The following is a 19,977-nucleotide window of genomic DNA, read 5'->3' as shown; positions in this document are numbered from 1 at the left end:
TGATAGTCACAGAGAGAGAAAGAGAGGCAGAGACACAGGCAGAGAGAAGCAGGCTCCATGCACCGGGAGCCCGACGTGGGAATCGATCCAGGGTCTCCCGGATCCGGCCCTGGGCCAAAGGCAGGCGCCAAACTGCTGCGCCACCCAGGGATCCCTCTTTCTGTAGTTCTTGATGGTTTCTGTTAAAATCAAATTTTTCATTTTAACTGAAATGTAGTTATCAGTTATATGTAGAGTAGAATTTACAAAATAGCAACTAAGTTGTTAACTGTTTATGAGAGGAAAGCCGCTGGTATGGTCCTTCCATTTGGGAGATGGATCACATGTTAGTTTTGGATTGTGTTGGACATATTTTTTTCCTTCTTCTTGCAGATACATCAGGATTCATTTTTGACTTGCAGTCCAATACTGTATTGGCCCAGGGAGGAGCTTTTGAGAACATGAAAGAGAAGGTATGACTACTTACTGTGGATAGTAAGCTTGAATGTCACAGTAAAATTTTATTTATTTATTTATTTATTTAGTCACAGTAAAATTTAGATGCTAATTCAATCAGCAGCTACACAGACTCATTAAGAAAGTGAAATATGATTTTGTTTGCATAACAAATATCATAAGTATTAGTTAATATTATAACAATATATATATGGCTAGTGTGTATCTCATTTGGCAACATTCTTTAAGGAATAATCTGAGTAGGATCTTTCTATTCATTTGGAGAGTTCAGACAACACAAGAAAAGATCTTCCAAGTAACATTTCTGTGGAAGAAAACCAGGTGTTTTTAGTTATATAACCCTTAATGAGTTTTATTGAGAAAAATGTAAAAGCTTTATGTGCTTTCTCTTATTAATAAAAGTATATTGTTGATTATGGAGTCACAGATATACTATATAGGTTGAATAATGTAAGCACTTTCACATTTTAAGTTACCAGAATCTTACTTTTATCCCTGAATCTGTAAGTTTTGTCTAAAGTCCATTTTATAGTGATCGGTACTAAGTTTTAGGCTCATCTCAAAAATGTATATTATAAAATAGCCCTCTTTGGATTATACATTATATATTTTCCCACTTTGTATGGTTTTAAACCTTGACATTGTTCAGGTAAGCCTGAGACGAAAAAAAGGGTAGAATGATATAAAAGCAAGTGTACTAAAGAAAACTTAGGTTCTAATACAGACTGGGCATATTATTTTGACAAGATACTTCTCTTCATATATAAAAGTACTTCCTTTTCAAGCAGTTTGGCTGACTAAAGAACCTGAAAACATTCCTGGTATAAAATATCTAAAATATATAGAATGAAAAATAATATATGTCATTTAAAATGCATATCATAACAAAAAAGTAAAGGATATCCCTAGGGACCAAAAGTATTAGAGGGCACTAAAAACCAGAGTGGATACACCTGAGCTAGGTAACTCTGATGTGTTTTGCCAGTCTTAATAAAAATGAGTTTTACCACACAGGGCTGTTGAAGCCCAAGGCTTGTCCTGAGTTAGGGCTAAAAGTATTTCACCTTCAGGGAGAGAGTGAACTAGAACAAATCTTCCCACTGGCTTACTGGTATTACATGGTATTACTCTGTACATCAAAAGACAAAAAGAATTGCAAATAAATCTTTAATTGTATTAAATGTTTTATCATTGGTAATATTGTAGTACATTAATATTTTTAATATTACAGAATAAAGCAAATTAGTACAAACTTTCAGTGTACAGAAAAGAGATACGTGTTTAAAATTATATAAGAAAAAGTCTTGGGACGCCTGGGTGGCTCAGCAGTTGAGCATCTACCTTCGGCTTAAGGCGTGATCCTGGGATCCAGGATCAAGTCCCACATCGGGCTCCTTGCATGTAGCCTGCTTTTCCCTCTGCCTGTGTCTCTGCCTCTCTCTGCCTCTCTCTGTCTCTCTCATGAATAAATAAATAAAATCTTAAAAAGTATTTTAATATTAAATTTGAATTAGAGATGTTATTATGAACTCATGTTGTAAAAAACAAAATCTCCTAGCTCTATCCACTGGAAAAAAAAACCCTAAAAATAATGACTGCCCGGAAACAAACACACACAGCTTTTAGACCTTGGTTTCTAACTATTACTCCCTACCAAAAAAAAAAAAAGCCAGGTCTTCTTCACATTGTGCAGTAAGACAAGAAATGAAAATTGTAAAGATTGAGGCATCTCAATCAGTTATGTGTCTGCCTTCGGCTCAGGTCATGGTCCTGGGATTAAGCTCAACATTGGGTGCCCTGCTCAGCGGGCAGTCTCCTTCTCCTTTTCCCTCTGTGTGTTCTCTTTCTCTCTCAAATTAATAAATCTTTTTTAAAAAATTGTAAGGATTAGAAAGGAAGAAAAAAACTTATTTATAGACATTACAATTATTTTCTTTTTTTTTTCAATTATTTTCTATCTACATAGAAAAACTGGGAAAGCAAGAAATTGTAAGAATTCATCAAGGTTGCTGGATATTAAATTGATATACAAAAGTGAAAATAAAATATGCAATTATTCTCAAATCTCCCAGAACGGATGTGGGTGAGAGGAGAATGGGTTAAATAGTTAAAAGCTATTAAGAGTATACCTAGGGGATCCCTGGGTGGCTCAGCGGTTTGGCGCCTGCCTTTGGTCCAGATCATGATCCTGGAGTTCCGGGATCGAGTCCCATGTCAGGCTCCCTGCATGGAGCCTGCTTCTCCCTCTGCCTGTGTCTCTGCCTCTCTCTCTCTCTCTCTCTCTCTCTCTCTCTCTCTCTCTGCCTATCATGAATAAATAAAATCTTTAAAAAAATTAAAAGAGTATACCTATCTACGGATGCCTGGGTTGCTCAGTGGTTGAGCATTGAGCATCTTCCTTTGGCTCAAGCTGTGATCCCAGATCTTTTAGACTGAGTCTCTCATCAGGCTCCCTATGGGAAGCCTGCATCCCTTTGCCTATGTCTCTGCCTTTTCTTTGTGTCTCTCATGAATAAATAAATAAAAATCTTTAAGAAAAAAAAAAGTACACCTATCTTGATGAGCACTAAAAAATGTGTAGAGTTCTTGAGTCGCTATATTATACACCTAAAATTAAAATTAACATTGTATGCTTAAAAAAAAAAGCCTTAGGAATAAATCCGGCAAAATTGGTATATTTTTTTTAAAAAAGATTTTTAAATTTTATTTTAGAGGGAGAGAGCATGCATGAGCAGAGGGAAGGGCATAGGGAGAGGAAGAGAGAGAACCTCCAGCAGACTCCCTGCTAGGCATGGAGCCTGCTGGGGGGGCTAGATCCCATGTCCTGAGACCATGACCCCATCTGAAATCAAGAGTCCTCCAGGCGCTCCTTGGCATATCTATTATATTTTTTTTTAAAGATTTTATTTATTTATTCATAGAGACACAGCTAGAGAGAGAGAGGCAGAGACACAGGCAGAGGGAGAAGCAGGCACCATGCAGGGAGCCTGACGTGGGACTCAATCCCGGGTCTCCAGGATCACACCCTGGGCTGCAGGCAGCACTAAACCGCTGCGCCACCGGGGCTGCCCTTGGCATATCTATTATAAAGAGCAGTTTGATGTTATATAATGCATTTATAAATGCCCTAATATTTGCGAATTCTAGTCGCTATACACAATAGAGACATTCTCTCACTGTTCAATGAAGATGTGATTTTTATTTTCTTTTTTAATTGCTTATAGTGTGGTGAACATTATTTTAGGCACTGAAAATTCAGCAGCAAATAAGCATAGAAATGTTCATTCCAGCATTTTTCATAATAGCCAAACATTGGAAACAATATAAGTGGCCATCGACAGGAGAATGAATAAATTGGCTATATTCATACAATGGAAATGCTGTGTAGCAGTTAAAATAAATAAGATATGCATTTATCAACACACAAAAAAAATCTAAAAAAATGATGTTATGTGAAAAAAGCAAATTGAATATAGATATGTATGATATGATATTTATGTAAGGCAAGACAATAGTTATATTACCAATGGATATATACATATATCATAAAAATGCAAAAAGGGATCCCTGGGTGGCGCAGCGGTTTGGCGCCTGCCTTTGGCCCAGGGCGCGATCCTGGAGACCCGGGATTGAATCCCACGTCGGGCTCCCGGTGCATGGAGCCTGCTTCTCCCTCTGCCTATGTCTCTGCCTCTCTCTCTCTCTCTCTCTGTGACTATCATAAATAAATAAAAATTTAAAAAAATAAAAAATAAAAAAAATAATAAAAGTGCAAAAACATGTATCAGGATAATACCAAATTCAAGGCAGAAATCTCTGAAGAGGAAGGAGATGGGGGATTCATGAGGACTTCAAGGGGACTTCATTGCCATCTGTTGTGTTAAACTGACTATCATATAGTGAGTGTTCATCATGTTTTGTGTGCCTGAAACAGTTTATAATAAATTATCTTTATAGTGTTATACAATTAAATGTTATGAAGTAAAAAAATTTTAAGTAAAAATGTCTTGAAAAATACTGAAAAATGTAAGTTGTTACTGTTGGTGGTTCATTAAACTTTCTACCTTTCTCCATAGTAGGCTAAGATGAGGAAATATTGATATTAAATTAATACCGATACCTAATTAAACCACATTTTCTTGGAATAACATCTAGCACAGACCTTCTATTTCTAGAAATGTTCTACTTTTCTAAATTTTGAAATTAATTTTTAATGTACTGTTATCACTTGTCTATTAATCATTCCCAGTGAGGTAATTGTATGTACTCTCCCTGACATTAAAGAGTGATACATATCATTTTTTCCGTTACTCTCCGTAATAGGCATCAGTTGCCAACTGATGAACTGATGCTATAATTCAATGACTGTCATCTTTTCCAGATAAATGCAGTACGTGCAATAGTTCCCAATAAGAGCAATAATGAAATCATCCTGGTTTTGCAGCACTTTGATAATTGTGTGGACAAAACAGTACAAGCATTCATGGAAGGTAATCCTAGTTTGTTTTTTTTAATAAGTTTGTTCAAATAGAAGTTGCTTCAGACTTCTATAACATTCATTCAGCAATTCAGTGTTTTATAGATGATATAGCAGACCCGGTGATAACATGGCGTTTTTCTTTAAAGATAACCTCTTTCAACCCTACAAGTAATTCATTCATAAGCTGTATGATATCTTAGAATAAGACACAAACTGAGAAAACTCATCATTTTATTCAAAATGCTATCTATTGGTTTTAAGAACAAATTGTGTGGCTAGTGGTAGAAGGGAGTTGATTGGAATTGGGTTGAATAAGAATTTAAGAAACTCTTAGTGACAAAGCAGTGATCCAGTGGCCCAGCAATAGATAACAAAATCAGGGATTCGGCATTCTCTCCCAGGCCCCTGTACCATTTAGTTTGGTTCCTGCAAGTGACTCAAATGTATGGGTGTGAGTTTCCTTACCTAACACAGAAGAATGATGTGTTTAGTCAAGCTTTCAGTATAGAGTTGAGAATTGTTTTATAAACTTCTTTCCACATAACTTGTTTGAGAAAAACTTTGCCTGAAGCTATTGCTTTGTTGAACAGCAACGTCAGACTAGGTCTTCTGTTTCTATTCTTCTGCATTTGTCAGTGTATTATAAACAGACCCAAATACTGTAAGGTTTTTATCATCATCTATTTTCTTTATAATGTTAGTATTTGAGCCAAGGGTAGTGTATAGCTGTCTCTGAAACAATATAGCCAAGGTGATATGTGATCTTCTAGATGAGAGGCGATGGCATATTTGGGCTGAAACCAGTTATCTTTGTATTTGGTCTAAACTATATAAATAAAAAGAATCTTCAAAATGATCAGGCTTACATTGCTCTCAGAAGAACTTACTAAGGAAGAGGGATCTAAATGGACAGGTATTCCAAAAGGTAAACATAATGTGATTGTCTTACTACATTAGCTCAGAAGCTTGAACCTTAACTTTTCCTATGAGGAACTATGGAAATTGTCCAACAATGACAAACTGCAAGGACACTAAATCCTTGTTGACCACGTATATGGTAGGAGAGAAAATCTGTAATTGGTTTATTTTACAGGGAGTGCCAGTGAAGTACTCAAAGAATGGACAGTAACAGGCAAGAAAAAGGTAAAAATGAATTAAATTTAAAAGTATGATATTGATATGTGTATTATTTAAGAAATTTAGGCCCTGCAAAAATATTTGAAAAGATTTACCTATACCACTTCACTTTCATCTGGTTAAAAAGTCTTCTGTGACATTGAAACACAGCTGTGTATATAGAGTACCACAGTGTCTTGCATGTGATTTAAGGCTTGAATTCATGACCTTGAGGTTGAGAGTTGCATGCTCTACCGACTGAGCCACCCAGTCACCTTCTCTTTGCTTTTCCTCAATGTTTTCTTTCTGTTCCTCAGACTCAGCAATTTCCATTCTCCAGTCTTCAAGTTTACTTATTATTTTTTCTCTTATCTGCTGAAATCTTCCTTGGAATCCCTTTATGAATTTAAAAATTTCAGTTATTGTACTTTTCAGCTCCAGCATTTCTTTATTAACTTCTTTTGGATTTCCTGTCTCTTTATTGGTGTTTCCATTTTGCTCATACTTTGTTTTCTTGATTTTCTCCACATCTTCTTCTTCTTTTTTTTTTAAGATTTTATTTATTCATGAGAGACACAGAGAGAGAGAGAGAGGCAGAGACAAAGGCAGCAGAGGGAGAAGCAGGCTCCATGCAGGGAGCCCGACGTGGGACTCGATCCGGGGTCTCCAGGATCAGGTCCTGGGCTGAAGGCAGTGGCGTTAAACCGCTGAGCCACCCGAGCTGCCCTCTTTTATTTTTTTGAGCATCTTTAAGACAGTTATTTTACTTTCTTTTAAGTTTTTATTTAAATTCCAGTTAGTTAAAATTCAGTGTAATATTAGTTTCAGGGGTACAGTACACTTCCATACATCACCCAATGCTCATTACAAGTGTATTCCTTGATTGCCATCACCTATTTCACCCATCCCCCCAACCCACCTCCCCTCTGGTAACCATCAGTTTGTTTTCTATAGATAACAGTAAGACAGTTGTTTTAGTCTTTAATGTATTTGCCAACAAATCTTTTTCAGCGGCTGTTTCTGTTGATTTTTTTTTCTTTAAACTTGTTTTTTGTGTGATTTTTATGCCTTGTGATTTTGAGTTGAAAACTGGATATTTAAGGGGCATCTGGGTGGCTCATTTGGTTCAGTGTCTGCCTTCAGCTCAGGTCATGATCCCAGGGTCCTGGGGTTTGGCCTCTCATCAGGCTCTCTGCTCAATGGGGAGTCTGCTTCTCCCTCTCCATCTGTCTGCTGCTACCCCTGCCTGTGCTGTCTCTCTCTGTCAAATAAATCTTTAAAAGAAAAAAAAAAAAATCAGACATTTGAATCTAACAATGTGTTAACTTTGGAAATTAGATTCCCCCTCTTCCTCAGCGTTTGCTTATTTTTGGTTATTGTTAGTTTTCTGGGGCACTGCTCTTTCTATTCCCCTGAAAGTCACTCAGCCAAAGAGGGGTGGGACTTGCAACAATGGAAAGAGGTACAACCATGGGAGGAGGTACAACAATGGATGCCTACCTCTTCCTCTGCACTTCTGTGGTCAAAAGCAGCAGTCAGTGATCAGAGCACAGATCCCTAGTATTTGGAGAAGAGGGTTCTTTTTGTCTACCCAGACTCCCATAATTTGTGCAAGCTTCCCCCAAGAACAGGTGCACAGCTGCCCGTATCCTAGGGTAACTGCTTCTATACCAGGAGCTGATGCTGACTGAAATTAACCATAGTTTACTATCCAGGTTTTCACCATCAAATTGCAAGCCTTCAACAGACTCCAGAGTTCCAAAATAGTTAAATCAGACAGATTCTGCCAATGTAATATCTGTCTAGAAAGACAGATGACTGGTGCTTCCTTCTCTGTCATCTTCCCAGAATCCTCTGCAGTGCATTTTTAATTTATGTCTCTTATTAGACTGAGGTTGCACGTCATAGGATATGTTTACATCCTATACCATTTTTAGCTCTTGGTTTTTGTTAGAACTCTGTATAAATTTAGTTTTTTGTGTATAAGTTGGATATATTTTTTCACATTTTAAAATTTATGTTTTGATTTTGCTTATGGTGGGTTTTACCACGTGTAAATTTTTATATTTATGTGTTTGAGTTCATCCAAAGCATTTTACATAGTTACTTCAGTCAGTAGCTCAACATATATAAAAATGTCTTCAATATCCAGAAGAGCATATGAGAAATGGATAACACTGATTATCTTTAGATGGCTAGTGTTACCTCTGTGGGTTGCGGGGGGGGGGAGGTCTTCTTTTTCTTTTCTCTTTTTCAAATCTTTAATAATCATTAGAACAAAAAGAAGAAAAGCAAACCAAAGCCTGCAGCAGAACCAAGTAACAGTATCCCAGATTCCAGTAAATCGGTTTCCATTCAAGACGAACAGTCTGCACCTTCTTCAGAGAAAGGTGGTATTAATGGTTACCATGTCAACGGTGCCATCAATGATACTGAGTCTGTGGACTCTCTCAGTGAGGGTATGGAGATACTTTCAATAGATGCCAGAGAATTGGAAGATCCTGAGTCTGCCACACCAGATATGCTGGATAGAACAGGTGAGTTTATTAAAAGTTGCATTCTGTTGAAAAATACTCAACTAGGGCTTCCTAGTTGAGAAAGCAATCAATAAATTACATTTAGTTTTAGTCTTTTACTTTTTAGTTTTTGTTGCTTTTTATGTGAAAGAGTCACATTTTGTATAGTTGATTCTTGAACAACATGGTTTGGACTGTGTAAGTCTACTTACATGTGGATTTTTTTAAAAAATACAATACAGTAATATAAATATGTTTTTCTGTTCCTAATGACTTTCTTAATATTTCTCTGGCTGACTTTATTGTAAGAATATAGAATATAATATAAAGTATAAATATGTGTTTATCAACTTTATATGTTATTGGTAAGGCTTCTGATCAACAGTAGGATATTGTTTTGGGGGAGTCAAAGTTACATATAGATTTTCAACTGCAAGGGTATCAGTGCCCCAACTCCCACATTAGGTCAACTGTAATTATCAAAGGCCAAGAAAAATAACAATTTTTACTTTATTGTCTCGTATTTTAATTTTAGTTTAAGTAAGTCTTGTGGAAATCTAACTTAATAATCCTTTAGTAGTTAGAGATTACAGAAGATGACCTTAAGATTTTTTTTTAAGATTTTTTAAAAAATTTATTTATTCATGAGAGGGAGAGGGAGAGGGAGAAGCAGGCTCCATGTAGGGAGCCCAACGTGGGACTCAATCCTGGGTCTCCAGGATCACACCCTGGAGGGAGCGCTAAAGCGCTGAGCCACCGGGGCTGCCCAAGATTTTTTTTAAAAAGATTTTATTTATTTATTTATGAGAGACACACAGAGGGAAAAGCAGGCTCCATGCAGGGAGCCTGATGCGGGGCTTGATACCGGGACTCCAGGGTCATGTCCTGAGCCGAAGGCAGATGCTTAACTGCTGAGCCACCCAGATGTCCCAACCTTAAGATTTTTTTTTTAATTGCTTACTTACTAAGGAAAATGACGATGATGAGTTGATGTCAGTGATATTATTCCAAGAAACACAATGAGGAGTATATAGTAATAACTGTAATTCCATGGCTTTCAGAAGTAGACTGTTGGTTTTTTATAGGCCCACATTTGTTTTCTAATAAAGATTTAAGCTTAGTGTTAGTTGTAAATTCACATATCATAATGTGGTGGGCACATTATTTGCCCACCATTTTGATGAATATTGGGAATAGCTCTTCTACTTTTTTTAAAGATTGATTTATTTGGTGGGGTGCTCATGTACAGGAGGGGCACAAAGATAGCCAAAGAGAAACCTAAACAGACTTCATGCTGTGTGTGGAACCCAACACAGGGCTCAACATCGGGCTTGATCTCAAAACCCTGAGATCATGACCTGAGCCGAAACCAAGAGTCAGACACTAAACTGACTGTGCCGTTCAGGCACTCTGGAAATATCTCTTTTTAAGGTTGGTGTTTTAATTACTTGTTTGTTAGTCCATTTCCCCTTGCTCTGTTGCTGCTAGCCTTATCAGTGTAATGAGAATTTAAGAATTATTCTGTATTTCTTAGAAGTTCTTTAATTGATTAGTTTGCTTACACAAAAAGAGAAAAATATAGCACCTATACTGACCTCAGACAAACCGAAGACAGTCCATGGCTTCCATTTTTTTCTGAGCGAGCTCTCCTCTTATTTCCTAACTCTTTGCCCTTTTCCTAAAGCTTTAAAAATTCTTCATTCCCTGGAACAGTGTAAAACTCTTTTTTCCTCAACATAACTTACAGAAGCTATCAGAAATAGTGCTGTTGACTCTCTTCACTTCTTTGTGCCCAGAGCTACCAAGATACAGGGAAGAAACTAACTTATCTAGCAGTTACCATAGACTTGTCATCTTCATCCAGAATACAGTTTAGGGCTAAGCCAGACACTACTCATAGCCTCATCCAGCTGATTCTGTTCTTTGTTCTATTTTGTCAGTTGTTTTTTTCACAACCTTTAAGAGGCATAGTTTGGCCTGAAACACTTTTCCTTTCTTATTTGTTTATACTTAAGACTGCTTGATTGATCTACTCCTAAATTTTACTCTTAAAATTCTGGACTCTTTCTTTGACAGGATCCACGCTGGAGAATGGCATCTCTGATTTTGAGCCCAAGTCTTTGACTATGCAGTCTACTCAGAATTCTCAGCAAAATAGGAATGCTGCCAAATCTCTTTCAAGGCCTACCACAGCACTGCAGTTTTCCAATCTGGGGATGGAAGATGTTCCACTCTCATCCACCAACAAAAAGCTAGGTAAATCAGAAGGCTGCCTTTGAGAGGAAGAAAAAAAATCTGTTTTTGACTAGTGAGGGCAAATTATCTCCTTGTTCCCACAGATAAGGTCTCAAGATAGTAGCAGGTAATACTTTTTCTGTGTTTTTTTTTTCTTTTTGTTTTTTTTTAACGCAGTAACTACCCCTCTCTGACTCCCATGTGCACAGTTGGAGTTTGATAGTATTTTTTTTTTCATGACTAGTTTGTAATTTATTGGACTGATGTTGATTTCAGGACTTCTGTGATGTCAAGCTAACATAGGGACTAAATGTCGAGTAGTGGAGGGGATGAAGCCACCCACAAATTTGAGCAAACTTGAAAGGTAGTTGGAATTAGGGAAAAATTGAAAGGAGGACCTTGGTTCCTAACAATTCTAAAGATTTAATGATCCAAGGACCAGTTTATGGAAAAATTCAAAGTGTACAGACGCCTGTTAGGCAGGAGAAACAGGCAGATCACGACCTGAACCAAAGGCAGACTGCTAAGCCACCCAGATGCTCCCCCAGATAACTCTTCTGTTAACATTAACTTGTTTCTTTTATTTGCTTTATTGCAACATTTTTGTACCGTTTCCTTCATTTTTATCTCCTGGTTGACTTACCAGGAAAAACCACTGCTATCTCTGACATGACATTTTAAAGAAATATTTTCATTTTTCGTCATAATTTCATGCTCTCACTAATATCGGTCGGACTCTAGCTTCAAACAAGATCATTTCCTCTTAAGTGCTCAGCATTGATTGGTGGTAGCTCTTTGCTTTTTTTTTTTTTTAACTATAATAATCATTTAAATAATCAGTTAACAATGAAACAGTTAAAGATACTAGCCTCTCTGAGTGTCATACATCTAAGCATGGTGGTCCACTCCACTAAACAAATGAAACATAGAAATGTAAAAGATACTCGTAACCTGTAGCTCTTTATTGAATTATTTATTCCACACAAGCTAAGTTTAATTAGTGAAGCTTTCCTTTTAAATCTAACATAACCCTCAGCTTGGTGTAGAAAAGCACATCAAAAATAGTCAAACAAAAATAAAAGGATGAGACTTGAAAGCTTTTAAGTAGATTTGGAAAGAAATCAAAATGAGAAGGAATTTTTTTTAAAAGTTGAAAAAGTGTATCTTGGCACATTATAAACTTCTTAGATCCATGATTCCACCTCTCAGTTTGTATATGTAACTTTGACATTGGTGAATATAGAAAGGTCAGTAGAACTCTTGGAAACTGGTTAGAATATGTTGGGTAGGTTAAGTATATTTCATCTTTATCTACAAAATTGGCTTATTCACATATAATGCTTCACACTGTACTACAGAGAATTTTGTAATGTCTGCATGGTGAATTATATTCTACTAAATCCTGTCATTTAGAGAGTTTTGAAACTTTAGTACCTATTCAAATACTTATTTTTTTAGCCTTTTTGCTCACTGTGTTTTATTTCATTTTGTACAGTTTCTGAAGTTGCCATCTTCAAATTCATTACTCTTTTTTTTTTTTTTTAACAGTTTCTAATCTGCTGTTTGTCCCATCCAGTGTATTTTTCATCTCAGACACTGTCTTTTTTCATCTCTAGAGGTTCAGTTGGGGGTTTTTTAAAGTATCATCCATGTCTCTCCTTAACATGTTTATGCCTTCCTCTGCCTTCCTGAACATACAGTATCTGATTATATTAGCTGTTTTGATGTCCTTGTTTACTTGATTTTACATCTGTGATATTTCTTTTTTTTTTTTTTTTTCAATTCCAAAGGTTTATTTCCTTAAATCAGTATTACACAATTTAACGCAAATGAAGGGGTTGGGAGAATCACACAAAACTCCTTTTAAAGTACACCAAGGGTGGGGCGCTGAATCGTGGAGAACAGAATCAGCTGGCAGCACACACGCTGGGAGGTGGGCAGCACGGCAGCCCACAGGGGCACCTACGAGGGGTGGGAAGCTGCCTGAGTTCCCTCCTGTGGCACCAGCCTCCTGGTGCCCCTGGAACATCTGTGATATTTCTGAATCTGCTTCTGTTAGTTGATTTTTCTCTTCACTGTGGGTCATGTTTGTCTGCCTCTTTGTATGCCTAGTAATTTTTTCTTGGATGCCAGACGTGAATTTTTCTTTGTCGATTGCTAGATATTTTGTTTTATTTAAGTACTTTTTTAAAGATTTTGTTTGTTTATTTGAGTGAGAGAGAGCAGGGGTAGGGGCAGAGAGAGAGGGAGAAGCAGACTCCCCACTGAGCAGGGAGCCTGACCCAGGGCTCAATCCCAAGACCCTGAGATCATGACCTGAGCCAAAGGCAGATGCTTAATTGACTGAGCCACCCAGACGCCCTATTTAAGTATTCTTAGGATTTCTTCTGGGACTGTTATTTGGTAACAGTTTGGGGCTTGCTTTTAAAAAGCTTTGTTAGGTGGAACTAGAGCAGCCTTTAGAGCTAATTTTGCCTCATTGCTGAGGCAGTACCCTTCCAAGTGCTCTACTGGTATCCCATTCTGGCTGGTGTGAACATAAACTATTTGTGGCCTGGGTGAAGTCTTGAGATTGTTCTCTCTGTTCCTTTCCAGTGGTTCTTTTTCCTGTCTCAGGTAGTTTCCTCACCCCAATGCATTCATAATGCTCTGTGATCTCTACAGTTTCCTCATCTTTGTGTAGCTCTCCTCTCCAGTATTCTGCCTTTATTTTTTTTTTTAAACTTTTTTTTTATTTTATTTTATTTATGATAGTCATACAGAGAGAGAGAGAGAGAGAGGCAGAGACATAGGCAGAGGGAGAAGCAGGCTCCATGCACCGGGAGCCTGACATGGGATTCGATCCTGGGTCTCCAGGATCGTGCCCTGGGCCAAAAGCAGGCGCCAAACCGCTGCGCCACCCAGGGATCCCGTATTCTGCCTTTAGAATTCTAGTCGCCTGGGCCTCTCCAGTTCTCAACTCTGTCCCCTCAATTAGATTAGGATTTCTCCTCCTTGCGTTGCAGCCTGGAAACTTTCATGGCAGTAAATTGGGGCAGTCATAGGCCTCCCTTCATTTGTTTCTGTTTTCTCAGGGAAAAAGTACTGCCTACTGCCTGTTGTATAAAAACCTAGTTTCATATGTTTTGTCTTTGTGTATGTGTTATTTAAAACAGGGAGATAAATCCAACTCCTATTACTCCATCTTGGCTAGGATACTTTTTTTTTTTTAATCTATGAAAACATCAATTTTTTGTTGAGGAGGGTGGCCATTCAGGGAACATTCTTAGTCCACGTGACATTTGTTACTTTACATGTGTGGGTGTTCATATCTACCCTTCAAGTTATCTGTGCTCCTTTTTTTTTTTTTTTTTTAATATTAATCCTTGGGTTTTTTCCCTCAAGGTTCCAATATTGAAAAGTCTGTGAAAGACCTCCAGCGCTGCACAGTGTCTCTTGCACGGTATCGAGTTGTAGTTAAAGAAGAGATGGATGCTTCCATTAAGAAAATGAAACAAGCTTTTGCTGAGTTGCAGAGCTGGTAAGTTAAGTTGCATTGGATCACATTGGCACAAAAAGGATCACTTATGAAGATGGGCAGCCCTTCACCAGGTTCTTTAATTCCTGTCTCTTAATTGTTCTTTATAGTAGGGAGAAACTTAGAAGTCCTATGGTATATTTAGCTTTCTGCTTCATTCAACTCCTTTTGGTCACAGTATAGAAATCAGTGGTACAGAGAACTCATTATGTTCTAGGAATGGGTCTGAGGTTGATAGTGTTTGGAAAAGGACAAATAATTATGAGTCTTGCATCCTTACTTCAGGGTCTGTCTCTTAAACCAGGAACCTGCAACAAATGACATGATGAGTTTGAACAAAGTAATGAAGTAGGAAAGACCTCTTTGCTTACCTGCCTCCTGTCATCCTTCCTAATGCAACCTGCCATAATTATCTCTTTTGTGCCTTATTATTAGTCATTGATTTGTTTTAATTTTGTATTCTTTAACTGTGTTCTAAAAAATACTCACCTGGGATGCCTGGGTAGCTCAGTGGCTGAGCGTCTGCCCTTGGCTCAGGGCATGATCCTGGGGTCCAGGGATCAAGTCCCACATTGGGCTCCTGCAGGGAGCCTGCTTCTCCCTCTGCCTGTGTCTCTGCCTCTTTCTCTGTGTCTCTCATGAATAAATTTTAAAATCTTTTTAGAAATAAATAAATAAATAAATAATACTATCTTAAAGTATATTAATATGTATTCTGTAGGGGAAATAGGGTTTGGTAAAGAGGTTTGAAAATGCTTTTGAAATATTTTTACTCCTGGACTTCTTATCTGCTTTTTCAATGCTGATGTGCACTGTGAATCTACAAGAAGCTATACTATGCTGTTTCTCAAGTGTATTTGATTATAGAATCTTTTGGGGGAAGAAATATAGTCTTCTGTTTTTTTAGAACACTGGGTGGCTCAGTGGTTTGGTGCCTGCCTTTGGCCCAGGGCGCAATCCTGGAGTCCTGGGATCGAGTCCCGCGTCAGGCTCCCTGCATGGAGCCTGCTTCTCCATATGCCTGTGTCTCTGCCTCTCCCTCTCTATCATGAATAAATGAATAAAATCTTAAAAAAAAAAAAAGGCAAGCTGTTTTAACTACTTTATATTTAAGTGTTAACTAATAGTGAAACCATAACTCCATTCCAGGGAGGTACTTGCATTTTGTAAAGGATTTTTTTGAAAATAGAAAAACCCTGGGCACCCCCAGTGACCCAGCAGTTTTAGCGTCACCTTCGGCCCAGGGTGTGATCCTGGAGACCCAGGATCAAGTCCCACGTCGGGCTCCCTGCACGGAGCCTGCTTCTCCCTCTGCTTGTGTGTGTGTGTCTCTCTCTGTCTGTCATGAATAAATAAATAAAATTTTAGGGGATCCCTGGGTGGCTCCTGGGTTTGGTGCCTGCCTTTGGCCCAGTCAATTAAGGTGGAACTAGAGCAGGCTTGGGGTCCCGCGTCGGGCTCCCAACTTGGAGCCTGCTTCTCCCTCTGCCTGTGTCTCTGCCTCTCTCTCTCTCTCTCTATCATGAATAAATAAATAAATCTTTAAATAAATAAATAAAATTTAAAAAAGAAAGAAAGAAAGAAAAGCCCTGAGGATCAAAATCAGTAAAGTAGTAGAAAGTCAAGCAGCTAGGTTGATTTTTGGAGATTAAGACTGTCTACCCTGCTTCTTTTTTTTTTTTTTTTGGATATTTTTTTATGGAGTTCGATTTGCCAACATATAGTATAACACCCACTGCTCATCCCGTCAAGTGCCCCCCCTCAGTGCCTGTCACCCAGTCACCCCATTCCCCCACCCACCTCCCCCTCCACTATCCCTTGTTCGTTTCCCAGAGTTAGGAGTATCTCATGTTCTGTCTCCCTCTCTGATATTTCCCACTCATTTTCTCTCCTTTCCCCTTTAATCCCTTTCACTATTTTTTATATTCCCTGAATGAATGAAACCATATAGTATTTGTCCTTCTCCAGTTGACTTACTTCACTCAGCATAATACCCTCCAGTTCCATCCACGTTGAAGCAAATGGTGGGTATTCCTCGTTTCTAATGCCTGAGTAATATTCCATTGTATACATAGACCACATCTTCTTTATCCATTCATCTTTCGATGGACACCGAGGCTTCTTCCACAGTTTGGCTATTGTGGACATTGCTGCTATAAACTTTGGGGTGCAGGTGTCCTGCCGTTTCACTGCATCTGTATCTTTGGGGTAAATCACCAGCAGTGCAATTGCTGGGTTGTAGGGTAGTTCTATTTTTAACTCTTTGAGGAACCTCCACACAGTTTTCCAGAATGGCTATACCAGTTCACAGTCCCACCAACAGTGCAAGAGGGGTCCCCTTTCTCCACATCCTCTCCAACATTTGTTGTTTCCTGTCTTGTTAATTTTCCCCATTCTCACTGGTGTGAGGTGGTATCTCATTGTGGGTTTTTTTGATTTGTATGTCCCTGAAGGCAAGTGATGCAGAGCATTTTCTCATGTGCTTATTGGCTATGTGATGTCTTCTTTGGTGAAATTTCTGTTCATGTCTTTTGCCCATTTCATGATTGGATTGTTTGTTTCTTTGCTGTTGAGTTTAATAAGTTCTTTATAGATCTTGGATACTAGCCCTTTATTGATATGTCATTTGCAAATATCTTCTCCCATTCTTCTACCTTGCTTCTTTGTAAGACTTACCTAGATCTGAAATATGAGAGGAGGGATCCCTGGGTGGCGCAGCGGTTTGGCGCCTGCCTTTGGCCCAGGGCGCGATCCTGGAGACCCAGGATCGAATCCCACGTCGGGCTCCCGGTGCATGGAGCCTGCTTCTCCCTCTGCCTGTGTCTCTGCCTCTCTCTCTCTCTCTCTGTGTGTGACTATCATAAATTAAAAAAAAAAAAAAATTAAAAAAAAAATGAAATATGAGAGGAGAGGTTCATGAATAGAGAGAACTACCCCACTCCTCTTCCCAGCCATCCATTATCTTGCCTGTCTGTGGTCATATTCAGCCATGTTTCTGTTCATAAACCAGATTGGTCACTTCATGCCACAAGAAACGAGATAGAGGGAATATCGGTAGATTCAGTCCTCCTGTGAATTGAAGAGGGGGTGAATTAATGAAGATGTAGAATAAAGCCTCCAGGGATCCCTGGGTGGCGCAGCGGTTTGGCGCCTGCCTTTGGCCCAGGGCGCGATCCTGGAGACCCGGGATCGAATCCCACATCGGGCTCCCGGTGCATGTAGCCTGCTTCTCCCTCTGCCTCTCTTTCTCTCTCTCTCTCTGTGACTATCATAAATAAAAAAAAAAAAAAAAAAAAAAAGCCTCCAAAAGTTGCTGACACCCACTTTTATCATTTGCAAAATATGGAATGGTCCACTAAATCATCATAACCAACGTACTTTTAAGATAGATAATTCATCTGCTAGTCTACCCATGCTTTGTCCCGAATCCTGAGTTTTCCCTTTTAGGTTTTAGAGCCAGAAACTTAATGTCGTATCTTCTGTTTTTCTTACATATATGTTTACTTCAGCCAGATTACTTGTCTCAAGTCTTAACATTCACATTTCCTTTTCCATATAACTGTTATTTTTTTTCTTCCATATAATTGTTATTGCCACTTTTCTATCCTAACATATTTTTCTGTATCTTTATACTTCTCTAAATCCAACCAGTTCTCCCAAACTTACATTAGGTTAAGCTCTAACTCTTCTGGAAATATTTCTAAGTAATTGGTTTCTACTTCTACTCCTTCTAAACCTTCCGGGAGGAAGCACCAAATCCTTTGCCCTGGGTTATTATCATATCAGATATTATTGACTCATTTGAAAAGAAAAAAGAGCTAAGAGTAGGTCATCACAACTTTGCTTTGATAAGCCTCTGGTCTCCATGATTGTTTAGCTTACTGATTACTTAGTCACAGGATCTGATTCTATTCAGAACCAGCCTGAACCAGGAAACACAGTTCCGGGAGAGAGATTTGTGAGTTCCTGTTGACATGGAACCCAGCCAAAGGGAGCCTCCTTCAATAAATGACAAATGAAACAGTTTCCTGCCCGGGAACTATATATTTAGGATTGATTAGCAGACGTGGCAACCATGTCATTTTAACTTGAGGAAAGAGATTTACCTGCACTTTCCTGCTGGTGCCCTTCTCTGTGGCTGATTGGGTTTTATACTACCTTATTTCAATGCCCCTTGTGTTGCTACTTCAAGATATAATTGGCAGGTGAGCTAACTCCATTTGGCACTGAACCAGAGCTTGGAGTTAATGTCACTTAGGAAGCTATTTTTTTTGTATTGGTTATAATATAAAAGAAAATAAAAGTGTTTTAACAAATTTGCAGCGGTAAGATTACATTACCCCTTATGGGGCACTAGGGGAATTAATACGGATAACTGCTTTCATTTGGGGGCCAAATGAAAGCTGACACAAACCTGTAGGAAGATAAAATCAGAGGCTTTCCAGTATATAAAACTTAAAATCTGTTTTGTTGATGATATCCAGTAATCATCTCTAGACCCAAGTTTACTTTTCTTGTTCATACATAAAATTTGTCTGACTTACATTGTTGGAGGTATTCGTTGACTTAGGTTTTAGGCTATTAAGGAACAGGATAGGGAATGGAACATGAAGCTAAAGGAGGTAAATTATTTTGGACAATTGTCACATAATGTGTTGGTGAAAATGCCAACAGGAATCCCACTCAACTTGCCTTTTTTTCTTTTTAAGATTTTATTTATTTATTCATGAGAGATACAGAGAAAGGGAGAAGCAGGCTCCATGCAGGGAGCCCAATGCAGGACTCGATCCGGGGACTCCAGGATCACGCCCTGGGCCGAAGGCAGGTGCTAAACCACTGAGCCACCCAGGGATCCTCTCAACTTGCCTTTTAAATAAAAACTTCTCTTTTATCAAGAGTAAGAAGATACTTATTAAAAGGTGAATATGGATAAGAAATCTGAAATTCTACAACACATAAAGTCAATATATTTGTGCTTAAGATTGAAATTTTTCCTAGCTAATTCCTCATTCACCTAGAAAAGTTACTTCCGTTTGTTTGAATTTCCCTTTTCCTCTCATGTTAAGCTACCAATAGTCTTACCTAAGGCTTTTAGATACTTAAATTTAAAGTCCATATAGGGATCCCTGGGTGGCGCAGTGGTTTAGCGCCTGCCTTTGGCCCAGGGCGTGGTCCTGGAGACCCAGGATCGAGTCCCACGTCGGGCTCCCAGTGCATGGAGCCTGCTTCTCCCTCTGCCTGTGTCTCTGCCTCTCTCACTCTCTCTGTGACTATCATAAATTAAAAAAAAAAAAAATTACAGTCCATATAAAGATAGTGAAAACTTAGGTATCATTTTATGAACCAAAACATTTTCATTAATTGCTGAAAAGCATAGAAAGAAAGGAATGGGCTAATATAATAATGTATTACCAAAAAATGTCCATACCACTCCATAGCTTTAAATTATTCTTCAGTTTTTGCATATTCAGTACATGATACTACTAGGCCTAGGTTTGCATGGTTTTCAATCTTCTTTAATTTAAAATTTGAACTCCTGGGGATCCCTGCATGGCGCAGCGGTTTGGCGCCTGCTTTTGGCCCAGGGCGCGATCCTGGAGACCCAGGATCGAATCCCACATTGGGCTCCCGGTGCATGGAGCCTGCCTCTCTCTCTG

At 38.5% G+C, this 19,977-nt stretch overlaps 1 protein-coding gene across 1 annotated transcript in view; it reads left to right on the top strand.

Annotated features, from left to right (window-relative positions):
• The window catches only part of SPATS2 (spermatogenesis associated serine rich 2), a 66,998-nt gene that overhangs the window by 28,729 nt on the left and 18,292 nt on the right, over positions 1-19,977 (top strand). Inside the window, exons 2-7 of the mRNA XM_072798127.1 lie at positions 373-452; positions 4,838-4,946; positions 6,030-6,079; positions 8,328-8,589; positions 10,645-10,824; positions 14,188-14,323. Of these exons, the coding sequence (XP_072654228.1) occupies positions 373-452; positions 4,838-4,946; positions 6,030-6,079; positions 8,328-8,589; positions 10,645-10,824; positions 14,188-14,323 (817 nt within the window). The remainder of the gene's footprint in view (positions 1-372; positions 453-4,837; positions 4,947-6,029; positions 6,080-8,327; positions 8,590-10,644; positions 10,825-14,187; positions 14,324-19,977) is intronic.

Source organism: Canis lupus, chromosome 25, assembly GCF_048164855.1.
Source record: "Canis lupus baileyi chromosome 25, mCanLup2.hap1, whole genome shotgun sequence".
NCBI lineage: Eukaryota > Metazoa > Chordata > Mammalia > Carnivora > Canidae > Canis > Canis lupus.
The sequence above is the reverse complement of the archived record's forward strand: the minus strand, read 5'-3'. Positions and strand labels throughout refer to the sequence as shown.